At 45.3% G+C, this 20197-nt stretch overlaps 1 protein-coding gene across 1 annotated transcript in view; it reads left to right on the forward strand.

Moving 5' to 3' along the window:
• ADGB (androglobin) overlaps positions 1-20197 on the forward strand; it is a 1448570-nt gene that overhangs the window by 1335327 nt on the left and 93046 nt on the right. The window contains exon 34 of the mRNA XM_078649209.1: positions 1724-1907. Within this exon, the coding sequence (XP_078505335.1) occupies positions 1724-1907 (184 nt within the window). The remainder of the gene's footprint in view (positions 1-1723; positions 1908-20197) is intronic.

The raw sequence follows: 20197 nt of genomic DNA on the forward strand, positions 1-20197 counted from the left end.
CAAGATTGGCAGAATTTTATGTTAGTAATGTACATTTAGAAATGTAGAAAATCCACAACTGTGACAGAATTACTGCATTTGAATATTGAGGGCCCGATTACGATGAGGCTCGGAAAGCCTCAGACCTCAGGTCGAAGGCTTTCCGAGCCTCATTGCAAATTCATTTCCGACTGCCGCATTACAATGCAGGCGGTCGAAACTCAAACCGGACGGCGTTTTGACTGGATTCTGAGGGGCTCGAAGAGGCCGTTGGCCAGTTAGAGACCAGCACGTAATCCCAATGGACTGCGCTTTCCCCGTTGGGATTACGATGCTCAGTTTCCGACACTCTTTCTATGCCGGGCTTTCCAAGTTTGTGCTATAGCCAGTTTACGGCCGCAACACAAGCTCCCATAGAGAAATGGGAGTATTGCGGTTGCATTGCAAATGCAGTGTCTGGACCAGCGGAACCATCTACAGGAGATCGGTTGGTCCCAAACCGCAGCAGTGTTGGTCAGAGGCAACTCCGACCGACATAGTAATTGGGCCCTCGAGTCAAGGTGGGTGTTTGAGTGTCAACCTGCTAAAGTAGCTGAACCCACACAAGCCGTCAGTTTTGTGGGTAAACACCTACTCTTGAAGGTAGTTTCACACTGTAGCAAACACGTATGTACTATTTTCTGTCAAAGGAGAAAGTACATTTTGATATTGAATTAGGATAATCGGTAAAATGTCCCTTTAGAGGAAAGAATATTTTCCTCTGGAACTTCTTCCCCAAGGACCACAGAGATTTCTTCACTAACTTCATTTGATCGCATTGTCTCATAGCGTTTTCTCAGTACTCACGCACAATCCTTTGGATTCTTGCCTTGAAAAAGCTTTCTGCCAATTGGCCACTTGGCGAAACACATGTCGGCCGTTTTTCTGTTTCTTTTTACGAGGTTACAAGGTGTAACAAAGAAAAATTAAAGAAACTAAACATCACCATTCTCAAATCATTTCAGGATTAATGGGTACAAACCTCCACCATCTACCTAACATTACCTCTTTTACAATGGCTTTTGGGTGTAGCCATTTGTGAGGGACGTACCAGCAACATATTGGGTCATTTCAAGGATAGCGTGAACCCTAGCTTTAACCACAACCTGGTCTTGTTACACATTAGAGTATTTCAGAAACATTATGAATGTCGTAAATCTACTAGAGTGCTATTGAATCTTTTGGGAATCTGTCAAAAGTCAAAAATTCACTCAAAGCTCAGGAGTAACCATTTGAACGCAGAATTCCAATTTTGTTTTATCCCGGACTGTAGTAATTTTGATCCCTAAGAGCATTTTTACATTGGTATGGTCTTAGTCTGTGATATTCCAGATGATTGCAAAGGTTCAGGTGAACTGAGCTTCTCTGATGGATTAATTTAAACATCTTTAGTATGTCCATTCTGGCATGAGGACTCGTGAGGATTTTTAGTATGTTAAACATTAGGACTATGAAACATGGTGGACTTCATGAAGAAAGGCACATTAAACCAGAAGACGAGCTATTGTAAAAATAAGACTTTGGAAGTTATGTTAGGAATCCTAAGTTTGCATATGGGGTCTTAAATACGATTTGTGTTCTTGGCCAAATGTTCTCCTCTTCCAAATTCTTATTATTCCACATCTTCATCTTACTGATCAAGAAATGGGGTAACATCACATAAAGTACAAGGATACAAAATAAAACATACTATATCATTCTGCAGGACAACATTGCCAGAACCTGTGCTTAAAAATGAGGCTATCTTACTACAGCAAGAGATGCAGAAAGCAGAGGAGATCCGTCAGTACAAAGAGCTTCGAGAGCAAGTACTTCGTGAAAGAGAAGAGGAACAGAAGTCGCGGGCACTGCTAAAACAGAGGTTGCTGCAAATGTACGAAGATCTGCAGGTACTTTAATTCCATCAACTATAACAGCACTCTCATTTGCCATGTTTAGCATTCATCCTTTAGCCAGTGAATTTAGTAATTCCTTTCAAACCTGCATAATACGGAGCTTGAAGAATAGTTTTTTTTTATAATTGCTTCTAGCTGCAGTGCACAGAATTGTTTCTGATAATCCGAAGAGGAGTGGGCCACACAACCGCCTCCCTGTAAAATTAAGTGGCCGCCCATGGGGATGGGGTCCCAGGGCCTCGTGATGGCCCAAGCAGGGGGAGGCCTCGTGATGGCCAGGGAAAGGGTCCGTAGGCCCCCTACCCATAAAATGGAATGATTGGCCTGGGGGATTGGGCCAGTGAAATCCAATGAAAAGAACAAAGGTTAAACATTAGATACAGTTAGAGAAACTTTATTTATTCTTTCTTTACAAACCAAACATGAACTACACAAACATTAGAAATTCATAAGGTATAGTTATACCTTAAATTTATAATTTGCACGCCACCTTCAAATTACTATGACTTTATTTATTATTTCTATGCAAGCCAAAATGTAAACATTCTTAAGTTTTACTCATACCATACATTTATAATAATTTACGCACCACCTTCAAATTACTGTAACTCACGCATCTCTGTACACACTGTTGTCAATTGACTAGTCAAACTACATTAACCCTTTTGCTGCGGCGGCAATTCCGCCACAGCGCTAAGGGGCGGGGGGCGCGCGACGCTCCGACGCTTATGACGGAACCGCTCCGTCACGCCCCTCGGGTGGGCTGTGCTTGTGACGGAGCGGTTCCGTCATGGCCCCGCCCGCTCAATAGAACGCGCCGCGCAGGCGCGGCGAGCGGGCCATTACGGAACCGCTCCGTCACCAGCACAGCCCACCCGAGGGGCATGACGGAGCGGTTCCGTCAAAAGCGTGGGAGGGGTTAACTATAAAGTTACTATACCATGCACAGTGTTCTCAGAAAATATGTCATTTGAGATGTCATAAGTGTTGCTATTGAATGCAATGACATTGAATATGGTATAAGTGATGTAATATGAAAGGGTATAAGCCGTGCATCGAAAAGGTGTGAGTAATAATTAATGTAATGTGGCTGGTGAGTTGACAATAGTATGTGCGAGGTGGCTCTTGTTACAGTAGTTTGAAGGTGGTGTATAAATCATAAATTTAAGGTATAATTATAAATTTGGGTTGTATAGAAAGAATAAAGAAAGTTTCCCTAACTATAACTGATCTTTAATCTTAATTTTTTGCCATTGACTGTCAATGGTTTTTATTTTTAAACTCAAATCCTAGAGTGGAGTTTCGCGGAGTGGTGCATCATTAAGTGGACTGTCACAGACTACAGTGGAGTAGAGTGTCGCAGAGTGTAGTATCATACAGTGGAGTGTTGTAGAATGGAGTAGAGTGGAGTGGCGTGGAGTCGAATAACGTAGAGTGGAGTGGTGTAAAGGCATAGAGTGAAGTGGAGTGGCTTAGAGTTGAGTGGCATAGAGTGGAATAGCTTAGAGTAGAGTGGCGTAGAGTGGGATACAGTACAGTGGAGTGGCATAGAGTGCCGTAGACTCCAGTGGCGTACAGTGTAATAGCATAGATTGAAGTGGCATACAGTACAGTGGTGTCGAGTGAAGTGGTGTACAGTCGAATAGCATAGAGTGGAGCGATGTAAAGTGGAGTGTTGTACAGTGGAGTGCTGTGGAGTGAAAGAGTGTACAGTGGAGTGGCGTACAGTGTCTTAGAGAGGAGCGGCGTTGAGTGGAGTGGCATAAAGTAGAGTGGTTTAGAGTGTAGTAGCGTACAGTGGAATAGCGTACAGTGGAATAGAGTACAGTGGAGTGGTGTGGAATAGCATAGAGTGGAGTGCCGTACATTGGAAGAGTGAAGAGTGAAGTGCCATACAATAGCGTGGTGTAGAGTTAATCAGTATACAGTGGGTTGGTGTGGAGTGGGGTACAGTGGAGTGGCATAGCGTGGAGTAGCATAGTGTGGAGTATCATAGCGTGGTGTGGAGTAGAGTAGAGTGGAGTGGAGTAGAGTGGAGTGGGTATAATGGATTATTGTAGAGTGCAGTAGCTTAGTGGGACGTAAATATGTAATGGCTTTCAGTGAAATACCGTAGAGTTGAGTTGGGTGGGGTAGAGTGTCATGCCATAGGGTCGTGGCATAGAGTATCGTGACATACATTGTCGTGACATATCATTGTGTGGAGTGGCATAGAATAATGGGAGTAGAGTGGAGTGGTATACAGTGGAGTGGTATACAGCTGAGTGGCAGGAGGTAGAGTGGAGTGGAGTTGGGTAGAGTGAAATTTCGTAGAGTAGAGTGGCATAGAGAGGAGCAGCCTAGAGTGGAGTGTCAAACAATGGAGTGGCAAATAGTGGAGTGGCATACAGTGGAGTAGCATACAGTGGAATAGCAAGCAGTGAAGTGGCGTAGCGTGAAGTAGAGTGGCAAAGGTTGGAATAGGGTGTAGTGGCATAGAGTGGTGTACAGTCGGGACGTGTATAGTGGAATAGCTTAGAGTGGAGTGGCATCAAGTGGATTGATGTAGAGTGGAGTGGCATTAGTAGAGTGCTGTAGAGTCAAGTGTCAATAAGTTGAATTGTGTAGATTTGAATGGCGCAGAGTGGAATACCGTAAAGGTGAGTGGCATAGAGTGGAATATCATACATCGGAGTGACATAGAGTGCTGTCAAGTGGCATAGAGTGGAATAACATAGTGGCACACAGTGGAGTGGCACAGTGTAAAATAGCATAGAGTGGAGTGGTGTACAATTGAGTGGCATGGACTGGAGTAGTGTAATGTCGAGTGGCTTAGAGTGGAATCGCATAGAGTGGAGTGACTTAGAGTAGGGTTGCATACTGTGGTGTGGTATATGCAGTGGAGTGTGCATATAGTGAAATACTGTAGCATAGAGCGGCTTAGAGTGACGTATAGTGGAGTGGCGTAGAGTGGAATAGCTTACAGTAGATCGTTGTATAATGTGTAGCATACAGTTGAATGCTGTTGTGGGGCAGAGTGTTGTGGTGTACAGTGTCATGGCATAGAGTGTTATGTAGAGAGAAGTGGTGTACAGTGGCGTTGTATACAATTGAGAGGCATGTCATAGACTGGAGTGGCGTAAAGTGGAGTGACATGGAGGGGAGTCTGGTAGAGTGGAGTGGCACAGAGTGGAATAGCGTAGAGTGAGTGGTGTAGAGCAGAGTGGTATAGAAAAGAGTTGCGTACTGTAAAGTGGGGTAGACTGGGATGGTGTACAGAGGAGTGGCATAGAGTAGAGTTGAGTGGCATAGATTGTAGTGGCATAGAATGTAGTAGTGTGTCATAGAGTGGAGTGGTTCAGAGCTAGATAGCGGAGGGAGGAGCGGCAGAGTGAAGTGGCATACAGTTGAGTTAGGTACAGTGGAATAGCGAGGAGTGGAGTGTGGTGGAGTGGAGTGGCATTCATTGGAAAAGCGTAGAGTGGAGTAGTGAAGAGTGGAGTGGCTTACAGTGGAATATCGTAGAGTAGAGTAGTGTGTTGAAGAGTAGAGTGGAATGCCATAGAGCTGAGTAGCATAGACTAAAGTAATGTGTAATAGAGCAGAGTTCTGTACAGTGGGATTGTATCTTACTCTATGTGGAATATTGGTTTGATAATGTATACCATGGATGTGTACTACTAACGTAGTCTATTTGTTTGCTATTAGATTGGTCCTTCTTGTACTATATTATATGCCCTTCAGTGGCCAATATGGTGGGCTCATAGCCATTATTTTTCTTGGGCTCTCGTCTGGGTTTCTTAATTGGGATATTTAGAGCAGTTAGTTTTCTCTTCTTGAGCGGACTGCATATATATTATGAGTGTTTTGATTTCTGAACACCAGAAGGGGAGGGGTGGTGCAGCGGCCAGGGCAGCTGACTTCGGAGCACAGGGCTCATGGTTCGATCCCCGGCTCCGGCGGCAGCTCAGCTCAGCACCATGTGACTCTGGGCAATAGCTCACTTAATTTCCAAAATGGTCCCCAGCGTCTTGAGACCCGTAAGGGTGAGCAGTTTGCGCTTTACAAATACCAATTTACATTTTTTTTTATATATGATTGTATTCTTTGGAATCCACAGATTTGTGGCTCCATCCTTTCATCGAAGGCATAGGTAATTCCTTTGTTCAATCTTGGAACACTGCAATGTAAGCTCAATGCCTTAGAGGTAGTGTCTGGTATGGGTAAGGCTGTTCTCAATAATATGCTAAATAGTAATAGGATAAGAAGGTCTTCTTCCTATTTTCCTACAACATTCTTGCATTTGTTTTTCTGTTTCAGTTTAGTTATTACCTTCCTTTTTGAGGTATGTATCTAATTTTTTTGGGGGTAATTAATAGTCCTGGAGAAATCTTGGCTGTTATAGGCTGAATATATTCCCCAAACTAAAACGCGCCACAGGGCGTGTTTGCACACATGTCTCCTCAGGCCCTCCCCCTTCCTTCACTATTGAGCGGAATATTCCTCTAAAATCAGCCGAAGTACGATTCCGATTTACTCACCTGTTATCACGAAAGACGTCAGTGCTGCATCTTTGAGCCCAGGACCCTGAAAAGTAAATGTAACCATACTTACAGTAACTTGAATTTCCTTCCATAGGCTAACATTGACATGTTTTACTTGGAAATTCACCTAAGTGTGGAGTTTTGGAACTTTAAAAAATTCCTCTTTATTCAGCCGAACTACGAATTCCGATTTACTCACCTGTTATCAAGAGAGACCTCAGCGCTGCATCTTTCAGCCCACTACTGATCCTGAAAAGTAATTATAATCGTAGTGACAGTAGCTTGAATTTCCTTCCTTAGGCTAACATTGGCATGTTTTACTTAGAAATTCTTGTAAGTGTGGAGTTTTGGAAGTTTAAAAAATTCCTGTAAAATCAGCCAAACTACGAATGCCGATTTACTCACCTGTTATCACGAGAGACGTCAGTGCTGCATCTTTGAGCACAGGACGGACACTGAAAAGTAAATGTAACCATACTTACAGTAACTTGAATTTCCTTCTATAGGCTAACATTGACATGTTTTACTTGGAAATTCGCCTGTGTGTAGAGTTTTGGAACTTTAAAAAATTCCTCTTTAATCAGCCGAACTACGAATTCCGATTTACTCACCTGTTATCAAGAGAGACCTCAGCGCTGCATCTTTCAGCCCACTACTGATCCTGAAAAGTAATTATATTCGTAGTGACAGTAGCTTGAATGTCCTTCCTTAGGCTAACATTGGCATGTTTTACTTGGAAATTCTTCTAAGTGTGGAGTTTTGGAACTTTAAAAAATTCCACTAAAAGCAGTCGAACTACGAATGCCGATTTACTCACCTGTTATCACAAGAGACGTCAGTGCTGCATCTTTGAGCCGAGGACGGACCCTGAAAAGTAAATGTAACCATACTTACAGTAACTTGAATTTCCTTCCATAGGCTAACATTGACATGTTTTACTTGGAAATTCTTCTAAGTGTGGAGTTTTGGAACTTTAAAAAATTCCTCAAAAACCAGCCGAACTACAAATTCCGATTTACTCTGCTGTTTTCAGGAGAGACCTCAGTGCTGCATCTTTCAGCTCACTACTGTTCCTGAAAAGTAAATTTAACTCTACTTACCAGTAACTTGAATTATCTTCCATAGGATATCATTGCCTGCTATATAACATATATATCAATTAAAAAATATATATATATATATTACAATTTCAATATTTTTAAAAACAATTATTTTTCAATTTATATAAAAAATATGTAATGTAATTTAAAAAATAAAATATCTAAAAATAAATAATTTAAAATAATGTAGTAAATCAGTATAAAAAAATAACAATTATTACATTTAAAAATTATCATTTACAAAACCTTTGAAATTCACTGAAAAAACCATAGGTTTCAGCCACGTTATAGTTAAAAATTAGCATTTAAAAAACCTTAGAACTTCAGTGAAAAAACAATAGGTTTCACCCGCGTTATAGTTAAAAATTAGCATTTAAAAAACCTTAGAAATTCTTGAACCACCTCCTACCCGAGGCTCTAAATATTAAAACATGGGGGTCCGTGACGGACCCCCAAGGCCCGGGGACCCCCACCGTGGGGGCTGTGCAATAGGTGGGAGGGGGGCCGCATGGCCCCCCACCTGGAGCCCTTGAGCTCCTGCAGTGTCCCAGGGTGCTCACCCCCGGACACTGCTGTTTGCAATGACAGGGCGGGAGCCTCGCGGCTCCCACCCTGTCATTGCAAATTGCTTTGCTTCATTGAAGCGAGAGCAAGGAAACCTGCTCTGGCTTCAATGAAGCAAAGCAGATTGCTTTTCCTCATGGGGAGCAGCATGTTAGCTGCTCCCCATGTGGAAAAGCAATGCCGGCTCCCGCCCACAGTCCCCAACGAAGAGGGCCAGCCCCAGGGGATGGGGTCCCCGGGGCTACAAGTGGCCCCTCCCCAAAATGAAATAAAAAATAAAAAAATAAAAAATAAAAAAGGCCGGCCCCGGGGGATGGGGTCCCGGGGCCATAAATGGCCTAAGGAGGGGGCAAGGCAGCCCCCCTCCTATATTGAAAATATTTTTTTAAAAGGGCCATACCCCAGGGGATGGGGTCCCCGCGGCCAATTATGGCCTTGGGAGGGGGGCCACGCGGCCCACTTCCTGAAATTTTAATAAAAAAATAATAATTAGGGGGTAGGCCCTGGGCGATGGAGTTTACCCAGGGCCCAAATATTAGGAAAAGAAGGCGGGCCGCACAGCCTCCCTTCTTAAACCAAAGAAAAAAGAAAAAGACCGGCGTCGCACCTGAGGCCACGCCTCCTTCTTGTAGCACTCTGCAAAAGCCCCCTGGCGTGTTTGCAGAGGGGGCACGAAATTCCCTTGGATACTGGAGGTCCTTGGGGGCCAACTAGCCCACCAGGAACCTCCAGTATGCGCCAGGGGGCTGCGTTGCAGAGAGGTGTTCTGAGGCCACACCCCTTTTTACACCTTTCTGTGGCGCTTACTGGAGGTAGCTGATGGGCTTTTGGCACCCCAGGGACCCTCAGTACTCAAGGGGAGTTAATCTCCCAACTTAAAACGCACCACAGGTGTGTTTGCACAGTGGTGAAGGGGGGGCGGGCCTAAGTTCACATGTGTGCAAACACACCCTGTAGCGCGGTTCAAGTTGGGGAATTATTCCTCCTCAATCCTGAGGGTCCCTGGGGGCCAACTAGCCCACCAGGTACCTACAGTAAGCGGCACGGAGCTGCGTTGGAGAGTGTTGTAAAAAGGGGCGTGGCCTCTGAACACCTCTCTGCAATGCAGCCCTTGGCACATACTGGAGGTACCTGGTGGGCTAGTTGGCCCCCAGGGACCCACAAGATTGAGGAGGAATTAATTCTCTAACTTAAAACGTTTCACAAGGCGTGTTTGCAGACATATCACATCAGGGCACGCCCCCTTCCTTCACCACTGTGCAAACGCACCCCGTGGCGCAATTTAAGTTGGGGAATTAATTCTCTTTCAATACTGCGGGTCCCTGAGGGCCAAATAGCCCAACAGGTATCTCCATGCACCAGGGAGCTGTGTTGCAGACAGGTGTTCAGAGGCCATGCCCCTTTTTGCACCTCTCTGCAACGCAGCTCTGCGGCGCTTATTGGAGGTACCTAGTGTGCTACTTTGACCCTAGGGACCCTCAGGATTCAAGGGGACTTAATCTCCCAACTTTGAAAGGCAACAGGGCGCGTTTACACAGTGGTGAAGGGAGGGGACGGGGCCTGAGGTGACGTGTGCAAATACACCATGTGGCACGTTTTAAGTTGGGGAAATAGTTCCCCTTCAATCCTGATGGACCCTGGGGGCCAACTAGCCCACCAGATGCTTCCGGTAAGCGCCACTTCGCTGCGTTGCAGAGAGGTGGTCTAGGCCGTGCGCCTTTTTAGGTCTCGCTGCGATTGCAGGGGCAAAGCCCCTGGTCGCAAAGCGAGCCTATTGTGATTGTGTCAGCTTTCAAGGAGTAAAAGGGCTTGGACAAGAGACTGGCATGCGCACGCAGCCTGCCGGAATCGGATCAGGCTCCGATTCCGGCAGGCTGTTCAAACAGACAGGTACACACACATACAGAGACTCCCCCCCGCCGCCGCACACACACACACTAGCGCACCTACACACACGCACGCACACACACATACAGAGACCCCCGCCCCCCCACCGCCGCCGCACACATACACACACACACAAGCGCACTCCCCTCCCCCCTACAACTAAGCTCCACTTACCGCCATTCTGGACTTCTGCAGCCTCCACAGGGCTCTCCCTCGGGCATGGGAGCCCCGCTCTCAGGCACTCCGTGGGCGCGTGCGCGGGCTTCTGAAGACGGAAGTCCCGCCCCACGGAAGGTTTCGGTTTTTAATTCACTGGTGTTCCCTGGTCGCACTGCATGGGGTCGGTCATTAGTCACTCTGCATCATTACGGGCTGCTGTGTATTCATTGAGTGTTCTCTACGCATATTCTATGAGGACGGGACGGTCACCGTGTACTCTGAGGCACTAATGCCTGTTGTGCATTGAAGGAGGAAAGCTAAGTTGATGGTGGGAAAGAAAGAAAGAAAGAAAAAAAAAAGAAAGAAAGAAAGAAAACCAACAAAGGGGAGACTCACTGGCGATGAGAGTTGCAATGTCAGTGTTCTTTTAACTAACATTATCTTTCCATTTGCGTTTAGCACGTTATTTACTGCTTGCACATCACCTATGAGGAACCCGCTTGTGAAAAATGGCATCCATTTGATAGAAGTGAGGTGTTAACGGATCGCAAAGTTTCCCAGAGATGCCCGAATGTAGTGGTGAATCGGGTGAGAGCAGGGCACAAGCAAACAGCCTGTGCCGCGGTCTCGGGTTTCTGTCATCTAGAAACTCTTCCCATTCCTGACTCCTAGAGGTGTAGAAAACGCTAATAATGATCTATAGCTCCCCGCGTTGATTTGCCTGGCCGTTGGCGCTATCCGGTGGCTGCGCGCCCAGGCCAGGCCGTGTGCTGGGGGTTCATTACAGAGTGAGTGTGAAGGTCGGAGGCTCGGAGCTCCCCGCGGAGGCCTCCTCTGCCTCCCTCGGGGTGTCATCATTCCGCCTCGCCCTGTGAGGTGTGACTGCCTCTAGGCACTGCCCCGACACATGTGCGCACATTTGGCAGGGGACAGCAGCAGGTACAAACCAGCTGAGACACAAAGCACAATGAGCCGTGTTCACCGGCGCTGCGTGCAGTGCAGGTGTGCACAACCGACGCTGCAGGCTGGGAGGGGATGTGGGGGCTGTGTGGTGAGGCCCCCAACCCTGAAGACACCCACGGAGAAGCGGCCACCGCTGGCCCCGGGGCTCGTGCAGCTGTTACGACAACGACAGAGAAGCTTTCGGCCTGCGACACGCAGGGCTCGGCCAGCCCCCCCTACAAACGGCACATAGTGTTGCCTGTAAGTACACTGGGTGCGTGGGTGGGAGAGGGCAGGAGGCAGCCAACGAGATGCGCAGTGGCTTGAGAAACGTGCATTGTCGTGGCGCACACTGCGTGCGGTTATTTTGTGTTTTGTTGTGTTGGGCGTTATGTTATTACGTTAAAACAGTCAGCTCACCCCCCACCTCCACCCTCGTTTCTTTCTCTTCACATTCTATTCTCTCTTTTCTGCACTTATCTATATATCTATCTATCTAGCTATCTACTACCTACCTACCTACCTACCTACCTACCTACCTGCCTGCCTGCCTGCCTGCCTGCCTGCCTGCCTGCCTACCTGCCTGCCTGCCTATCTATCTGTATTCGCAGTCTATCTTCTTGTCAGCCGGCAGATGGTGGCACTGTTTTTCTGCCTGTTTTATCTATTTTCTGTGTCGGTATGTATATGTGTTTGTGTCATGTTTCTGTCTATACAGCCCATTCCAATTTGCCACCTAGGACTCTGCGTGTCCAACCTTTCGTTTGATTTTTCTTCTCAATCTCTTGGTACAGTCTGTCTGCATTTGTCCCTTTCGCCATTTCCCTCTTCGTGAACCCACTCCTTCCAAGAAAAGTATGACACCCCCACCGTAGTAGTTTCATAGTCATATAGAACACAGAGAACACGCAATGTATGCGCCTCAACCATTGGCCTCATAAACCACACGGTGATCGACCTCATACAGAGATAACGTTGTGAATACACAACAGGCCTAAGTGCTGCAGAGTACACTGTGGCCGCCCTCACACAGTGAGATCAGAGAGCACAAGAGCACACGGTAAATGCACACCAGATCACTGTGATACGAAGTACACAGTGGCCACCCTCATGCAGTGTGAGCAGAGAGCACAAATGTAATTTACAACAGGCCTTAGGGGAACAGAGGCCACCCTCATAAAGTGGAAACAGAGCGCACACAGTGAATGCACAACAGACCTTGGCGCTGCAGAGTACACTGTGTGGCCACCCTCAAACCGAGGTAGCAGAGAGCACACAGTTCAATGCACAAAACACCTTAGTGCAGCATGGTACACAGAGCCACCTTCATGCAATGGGAGAAGACTTTTTTTGAAGTAGGGTTGGGAGGAAGCAATATTGGGGAAGCAAGTAGACGCACTACAGTGCAGAAGCAACACAGAGGGCGGGGAAGTCAACACCAGAGAGAATGTGGAGCAAGGGGGAAGCAGCACGGGGGCTAGAGAGAGTAACGTGGAGCTGTTGCGGGGGAGCTCATGGGCGAGAAAACAGTGTTGTGGGGCAAATCACACAAAGGTGAGCACAACACGGAGGAGGCGGGAGAGAAGCGCAAGTGCGAGAGGCAGCATCAAGGAGCATGGCGGAATAGGAAGAGCAGGACTCAAGGGAGGCAGCTGGAAAACACATACTCTCTTGGAGTGCTTAACCAACACACATACTCTCTTGTCGTGCTTAACCAACAAGAAACAAGCATTTGCAATGCAGTAGGTCTCGCATTTGTGAGAGTTTAAGATATTGGCATTGTAAATGACAATGCCTTTTATTTATGTTTTAAAATCCAATACATAATACATAAATAAAAGGCACTAAAAACCAATAAATAAATAAAAGGCACTGTCATTTAAAATGCCAATAGCTCAAACTCTCACAACTGCGAGACCTATTGCATTGCAAATGCTTGTTACATCTCTGCTACGCGGCTCTGTGGCGCTTACTGGATGTACCTAGTGGGCTAGTTGGATCCTAAGGACCATCAGGATTGAAGGTGAAATATTTCCCCAACTTAAAACGTGCCACAGCGCATGTTTGCACAGTGGTGAAGGGAGGGGATGGTGTAAGAAAGTGGCTCTATATATACTAGACTAAGTCAAATCAGCCGAACTACAAATTCCGATTTACTCACCTGTTATCAGGAGAGACCTCAGTGCTGCATCTTCGAGCCCAGTACTGATCCTGAAAAGTAATTCTAACCATACTTACCAGTAACTTGAATTTCATTCCATAGGATATCGTTGCCTGCTTTTTGCTGAAAAAGTTTCTAAGTGTTGATTTTTGAAACTTACAAATATTCCTCTAAAATCAGCCGAACTACGAATTCCGATTTACTCACCTGTTATCAGAAGAGACCTCAGTGCTGCATCTTTGAGCCCAGTACTGATCCTGAAAAGCAATTCTAACCATACTTACCAGTAACTTGAATTTCCTTCCATAGGAATCCATTGTCTGGTTTTCACCAGAAAAGTTTCTGTCTATTTTCACAAACTACAAATATTCCTTAAACATCTCCTGTATTACTTAAACGCATTCTTTCAACTGTTTACAGGAGTTTCACCAGTGCTGGATCCAGGATTCACCACTGAGTAAGAAAAAGAAACGATAACACTACTTACCTGCTAAGTGAATTTCCGCCCATAGGATAACATTGGTGATTCTTTGTGGAAAAGTTTCTAAGTGTCAACTTTTAAAATACAATAATATTCCTTAAAAATCACTACTGTAACCAAAATGCTTTTACTTAACTGTTTACAGGAGGTGTCCCATGACTGAATCCAGGATCCAGTCCTGTGGTTAGAAAAGTAATTCATAAAGTAACTAATTGCATTCAACTAGAAATTCACTTTGATCTCAATGTTGCATTGTGTTTGAAATTGTGTTGCCCATTGCAACAACTGAAACTACTGTACTTAAAAGTCTATTGCCTATTTGCAAAGTATTTAAACTAAAGTAATTCATTCTGAGAAAGTATATTTTGTAATGTAATGTATAATGTATTTATAATGTAATTTAAAAATAAAATATCTAAAAATAAATAGGTTAAAAAAAATAGTAAATCAGTATCAAAAAAATAAATATAACAATTAATACGTTTAAAAATTGTCATTTATAAAACCTTTAAAATTCACTGAAAAAAACATAGTTTTCAGACATGTTATAGTTAGGAATTAGCATTTAAAAAACTTTGAAATTCACTGAAAAAAACATAGGTTTCAGACATGTTATAGTTAGGAATTAGCATTTAAAAAACCTTAGAAGTTCACTGAAAAAAACCAAAGGTTTCAGGGGTGTTATAGTTAGCTGGACATTTCACTCGTACAAAACCATTGATATTCCTCCGTTATAGTTAGTTCTACTAACTATAACTCTCGCGCCAGCAATCCACTGCTGATGATGTCACATATTACATCATTTATGACATGGTCAGTAACATCACCGATGACATCACAGATGACATTTCAAATGACATCACTGATAACATCATCCACGTGACAATCTGATACACCTCATCATACACTAGTATAACCTTTCAACACTCATTATAAAATATGGAGTACCATATTTGAAAAGATTGACACACCAAAACAAGTTTCGCACACATCTAAACACTTACCTATAGATTCACTCATACATGCTAACAAAGATCAATAGAACAATAGAACATTATTAAATATACTTATACACCTACATCGACATTACACACCAGCACACATCCTATTCACCTATGCAGTCATCCTACTCACCTATGCAAACAATTGATCATACTTACATTTACTAAGCTACACACTTATACAAACACCACTTTATTCATATAGATAGTAACTCATACTTAGTGTGTTATAAAATCACTATTACAAGTATACAGTTTTCGATACAGTCACTCATACAATCACTGAGTCTTATGTATTCCTTATTTATAAACAACAACTGTCACATACACTGCATTCTATATTTCTACTTTGTTGGACATGTATCATTGAGAAATATATTTACTCATCACCACACCCTTCAAGAGATTCACTCACCCAAACAAGTGTTTCCACGTAAGTCTTAACCTCATATACCTAATAAATCAACTATTTACACATCTTTGGACAGTCACACACCTCCCACCCAACCCCACACACATTCACTATCCCATACAAATGCTCACTTAACTAATTAATACACTCATAGCGGAATTTGCAACCATAACTTTGCTTCCCACCTACCTGCACCCGTTTTGCTGCTCTTCATCTTTGCCATTCCTGGGGGCCTGTTCGCCTACTTGAGGGGGAGCCTGCCAGCCGAACGCGCCTCGTGTGATCTGCGGACCGCACGCTGCCCTGACTACACCATCCAGAGGGCAGCGCGGTCTCGCGAGAGGCGCGCAGCAGTAGGCTCGCCCCCCGGGACCTTTAAACCGAGCGCGGCCTCCTGTGCAGTGGGACACTCATAGCGAAATTTGCAACCATAACTTTTCTTCCCACCTACCTGCACCCGTTTTGCTGCTCTTTATCTATGCCATTCCTGGGGGCCTGTTCGCCTACTTGAGGGGGAGCCTGCCTGCCGAACACGCCTCGTGTGATCCGCGGACTGCGCGCTGCCCTGACTACACCATTCAGAGGGCAGGTGGTCTCGTGAGAGGCGTGCAGCAGTAGCCCCGCCTCCCGGGACCTTTAAACCGAGCGTGGCCTCCTGTGCAGTGGGACACTCATAGCGGAATTTGCAACCATAACTTTTCTTCCCACCTACCTGCACCCGTTTTGCTGCTCTTTATCTATGCCATTCCTGGGGGCCTGTTCGCCTACTTATTGGGGAGCCTGCCTGCCCCGAACACGCCTCGTGTGATCCGCGGACTGCGCGCTGCCCTGACTACACCATTCAGAGGGCAGGTGGTCTCGTGAGAGGCGCGCAGCAGTAGCCCCGCCTCCCGGGACCTTTAAAACGAGCGCGGCCTCCCACATTGCGGGACGCACGTGGGTCAAAGGCGGGCCCGTCCTTGCCCGTCACTGACCGGCTGTGGCCGGGCCGGGCTCTCCCTCTTGGTCTTTGGTTTTTTGTTTTTTTATCCCCCAGGCTGTTTTAATTATTGTGACTTCTCCTTTTCTTTTAATAAAGAGTCTTCAATTCGTTTTCAGTAACAACTGCAATCGCAGAACCCAGAGCAATTCGTGACCAACATTATGGGGAAAAGAAAACTAATTAGTCCGATTGATCGCTGATTCACAGCAAACCCTATTGACTTATTTGACAGGAGCTGTAGGTGTCTTGGATAAACAGATATTATCAGTAGAGGAATCAATAGAAGGGACATCTTCTAGACTAAGCCTTGACTCCGCGTCACAAAAAAAAAAAAATGTATTAATTCCGGAGAAATTGGCGGAAGATTCGCATAACGGTTGTATTCAAGTAACTAACGACGAGATAGTAGTAAGTGATTCCCCGACCCTACCACCACAAAAGAAGTCAAACAACCCCTACCAATGTGAAACCCAAACCCCCCTAGGGAAAAAGACTTAGTTCAAAATCAAATACATTCTCAGCCCAAAGGGAAAAAAATAATAAAAAGTAGTACGCAGGGGAAAAAACGACCAGGGCAGCACAGGCCCCAAACCACCCGAAATAGCATGCCTAATATTAGTCCATCAATTCAAACGGATGTAAAAAATTTGGTATCCCTAGTAGAACGTTTAGACCTCTATGTTAGGGTAAGACTAGATCAGCTCTCATCAAGAATGGCGAATATAGAAGATCTTCTTGGTACCAAATCTATTCAACAAGTAGTAGTAGCACCCCAAAATTACCAAAACCTAAAAGACAGCGATAAAACAACTACTCAGATTAGCACTTCCGTAGGTAATTCGAACCCTTTATTAACCTCGGTAACTGTAACTTAGGACCCTACAAATAACATAGATAACAGTGCTAACAACGGAAATAAATCTAATGTAAATAAAGATAAACGGGCTCATACCTTTCTTACAAATACCAAAATGGATCAGAATAGAAGGCCAATAACTATACATGATAATACGCCTCAGTTACACCCAAATGCTACTCCTAATACACATCACCAAGCCTCTTTAAATACTCCATTTCCGAGAAATTCATCATCTATCGATTGCCATCTAGATCTCCCACCGGAAGCTACACCCTATGTAATTGTACTGGACAATGTACCCAAAAATCATAATACAGTAGAGGAATCATGGCTATCATTAAAAAATAAATCCTTACACTGGCTAAGCACAAGGGTGGGTTTGAACAGAAACCTATTTCGAGAGTTTAAGATGATTAGACGAGTTAAGTGGGTGGGTTCTAGGGAAAAAACGTTGACAGGAGATTGTATTGTTGTGACCTTTGTATCACAGTCACCTGTAAAGCAAATTTTGAATAAAGGCGCAAACCACTTTACTGATCCTGTCGGCTTCAACATCTTGCCGCTAGGATACTTCTATCCTCCCCGGAAACACTATCCAAGCACTCTTACTTGGAGAATTCCATTCAATTCACACACTCACGAACATCAATTTCAACCCATTTTCATCTATAACAGGTTTAACGCCCTTTCGGGCTTGGACGATAACGAATGACTGGAAACTGCCCCTAAACTGAACAAGGGCATCTCACCTGACTCTCTAGAGTACCCCCTTGATGTTGTAAATGTAGCTAATCCAATGGAGCAAACCCAACCATCGCCTGCCGAGCCAATAGTTTCGGCGACTGCAGCGCCTCTTTTAAAAGTTACACATAGCGAACCAAAAGCGTTACTACCCAAAGCTATGATGCAGCAAAATTCCCGTTCACTAGGTGCCCAACCCATACCAAAAACCCCAACACTTGATATTGTCTTTTGGAACACCGCAGGGCTGCGTCCAAACTGACAATTGACTCCTGGTTAGAAGTGGTGAGGAATCATGATATAGTATGCCTCCAAGAGACTTGGTCCTGCACCCCAATGCATCTTGAGAGATACAGGACCCATTTCTCAAAATGTGAAGGTATACACCATTCTAAGATGGCCGATGAGAATAAGTCCACTTTTTATTTTTTGTTTACTCGCACAAACACTTTCTAGGTCAATGAAATCAATTCACTGTTTATTTAAACACTGTTGAGTAAAGTTTTAGTTGACACTGACGAAGGCGGTAATGCTGAAACGCGTTTGTCAACTTTCGCTGTAACGGCTTGAATAAATACATCTTTCGCTTTGAAAACATTATATGGCTCAGAAGTGCACTCTTTTGAAAAGTTTCTTTGGAATTAAGAGACGAGGGTTGTGCAATATATATATATATATATATATATATATATATATATATATATATATATATATATATATATATATATATATAAATGTTAGGAGCTTGTTTCTATTAAAAAAACGTTTATTCTTTTCTCAATAACTTTGGCGCCGGTTGGCGAATCTTCGCGAAATTTTCGAAACTAATGGCCCTCCCTAGTCTGCTCCTATCCTGAAAGGTTCGGGGTGATTCGGCAAGCGGGGGCCGAGAAAAAAGGGGGGTCCAAACGTGTGTTCTCCATGTTAATTCCCATAGGAATCTTTAGACACAGCTACAGCCCGAACTGCTGAACGGAATTACACCAAATTTGGCAAAAAGTTAGCCCTTGTTTCAGAAAGAGCCCTTTTTTGTTAAATGGTGTAAATCCATTCAGTAGTTCCTGAGAAATTCAAAAAATAGAGGTAAAAAAAAGCATTTTCCTTAGGAAACTTTAGACACGGCTACAGCTGGAACTGCTGAACGGAATTACACCAAATTTGGCAAAAAGGTAGTGCTTGCTTCAGAAAGCATCCTTTTTTTAAATGGTGTAAATCCGTTCAGTAGTTGTTGGGAAAATCAAAAATAAACGTTTAGATATGTAAAGGCATGGAGGATCCGCGCACCCTCCCGATCACGAGCTTTATGCTAAATGGCTGTCAACACTCCAAACCAGAAAGTGTTGGCAGCTATCGTGTCCCTCGGTAGAACCGAGGCACAAGAAAACAGTACAACAAACACGCAAAACAAGAAAAGAGGGCAGGGTAGAAACACCCTGACCCCCTAGGCCTGCTCAGGGGGTCCCACAAGGACGCCCGGGGACCAAAAAAGCATTAAAAAAAATAAATCAGAATTAGCACTGGGTGCGTGAATCTGGCTGAGAAAAAAAAGAAAAACGAAGCGCGGGCTACCGCGCTTTGTTTATTTGAAGCCCTCAGGGGGGCCAGGTCCCGGGGGCAGTAAAACAATGTGTAGGGGGGCCCCAATCCTCTCGACACTGCCCTGGAGACCACCACCCCCCAGGGATTTGCATAAATATTTGCGGGGGCACACGCCGCAGCCCCGGGGACCGCCATGAAACGGGGCTTGTTTTTTTAAGTTTGGGGGGCATACCCCGGGAACCGCCACCCCCGGGTCTCTCAATAATTATGATCGTGGGGGGCACACTGCCCCCCCAAGCCACGGTGACTGTCACACCAGGGCTCTCCATAATTATGATCGCAGAGGCACACTGCCCCCCATACACCCCAGGGACCGCCACCTCCCCGGGGCAATATTATTTACATTTGGGGGTCCGTAACGGACCCCCGAGCCCCGGGACCACCACCTCCCCGGGGCTGTTCAGATGTTGGGAAAGGGGCCGCGCGGCCCCTGTCCTGGAGCCTGTGATGGCCCTGGGGACCGCCATTCCTCAGGGCCGGCCCCTGCAGTGTCCAAGGGTGCCCACCCCCGGGACACTGCTGTTTGCTATGGCAGGGCGGGAGCCGTGTGGCTCCCGCCCTGTCAGAGCAAACTGTAGTTTGGATTTTGGAAGCGAGAGAAGTAAACCTGCTCTCTCTTCCAAAATTCAAACCAGATTGCTTTTCCACATGGGGAGCTTCTTCCTAGCAGCTCCCAGTGTGGAAAAGCAATGCCGGCTCCCGCAGGAGGGGGGGAGCCAGCTGGGACCATGGGGGCATTGGGGCTCCCCCCCATGGTTCCCAACAAAGTGGCCAAGCCCCGGGGATGAGGTCCCCGGGGCTAGAAGTGGACCAGGAGGGGGGCCACGCGGCCCCCCTCCACCTTACTTAAATTATTTAATATTTAAAAAAAAC

This window comes from Lissotriton helveticus, chromosome 6 (genome assembly GCF_964261635.1).
Source record: "Lissotriton helveticus chromosome 6, aLisHel1.1, whole genome shotgun sequence".
Taxonomy (NCBI): domain Eukaryota; kingdom Metazoa; phylum Chordata; class Amphibia; order Caudata; family Salamandridae; genus Lissotriton; species Lissotriton helveticus.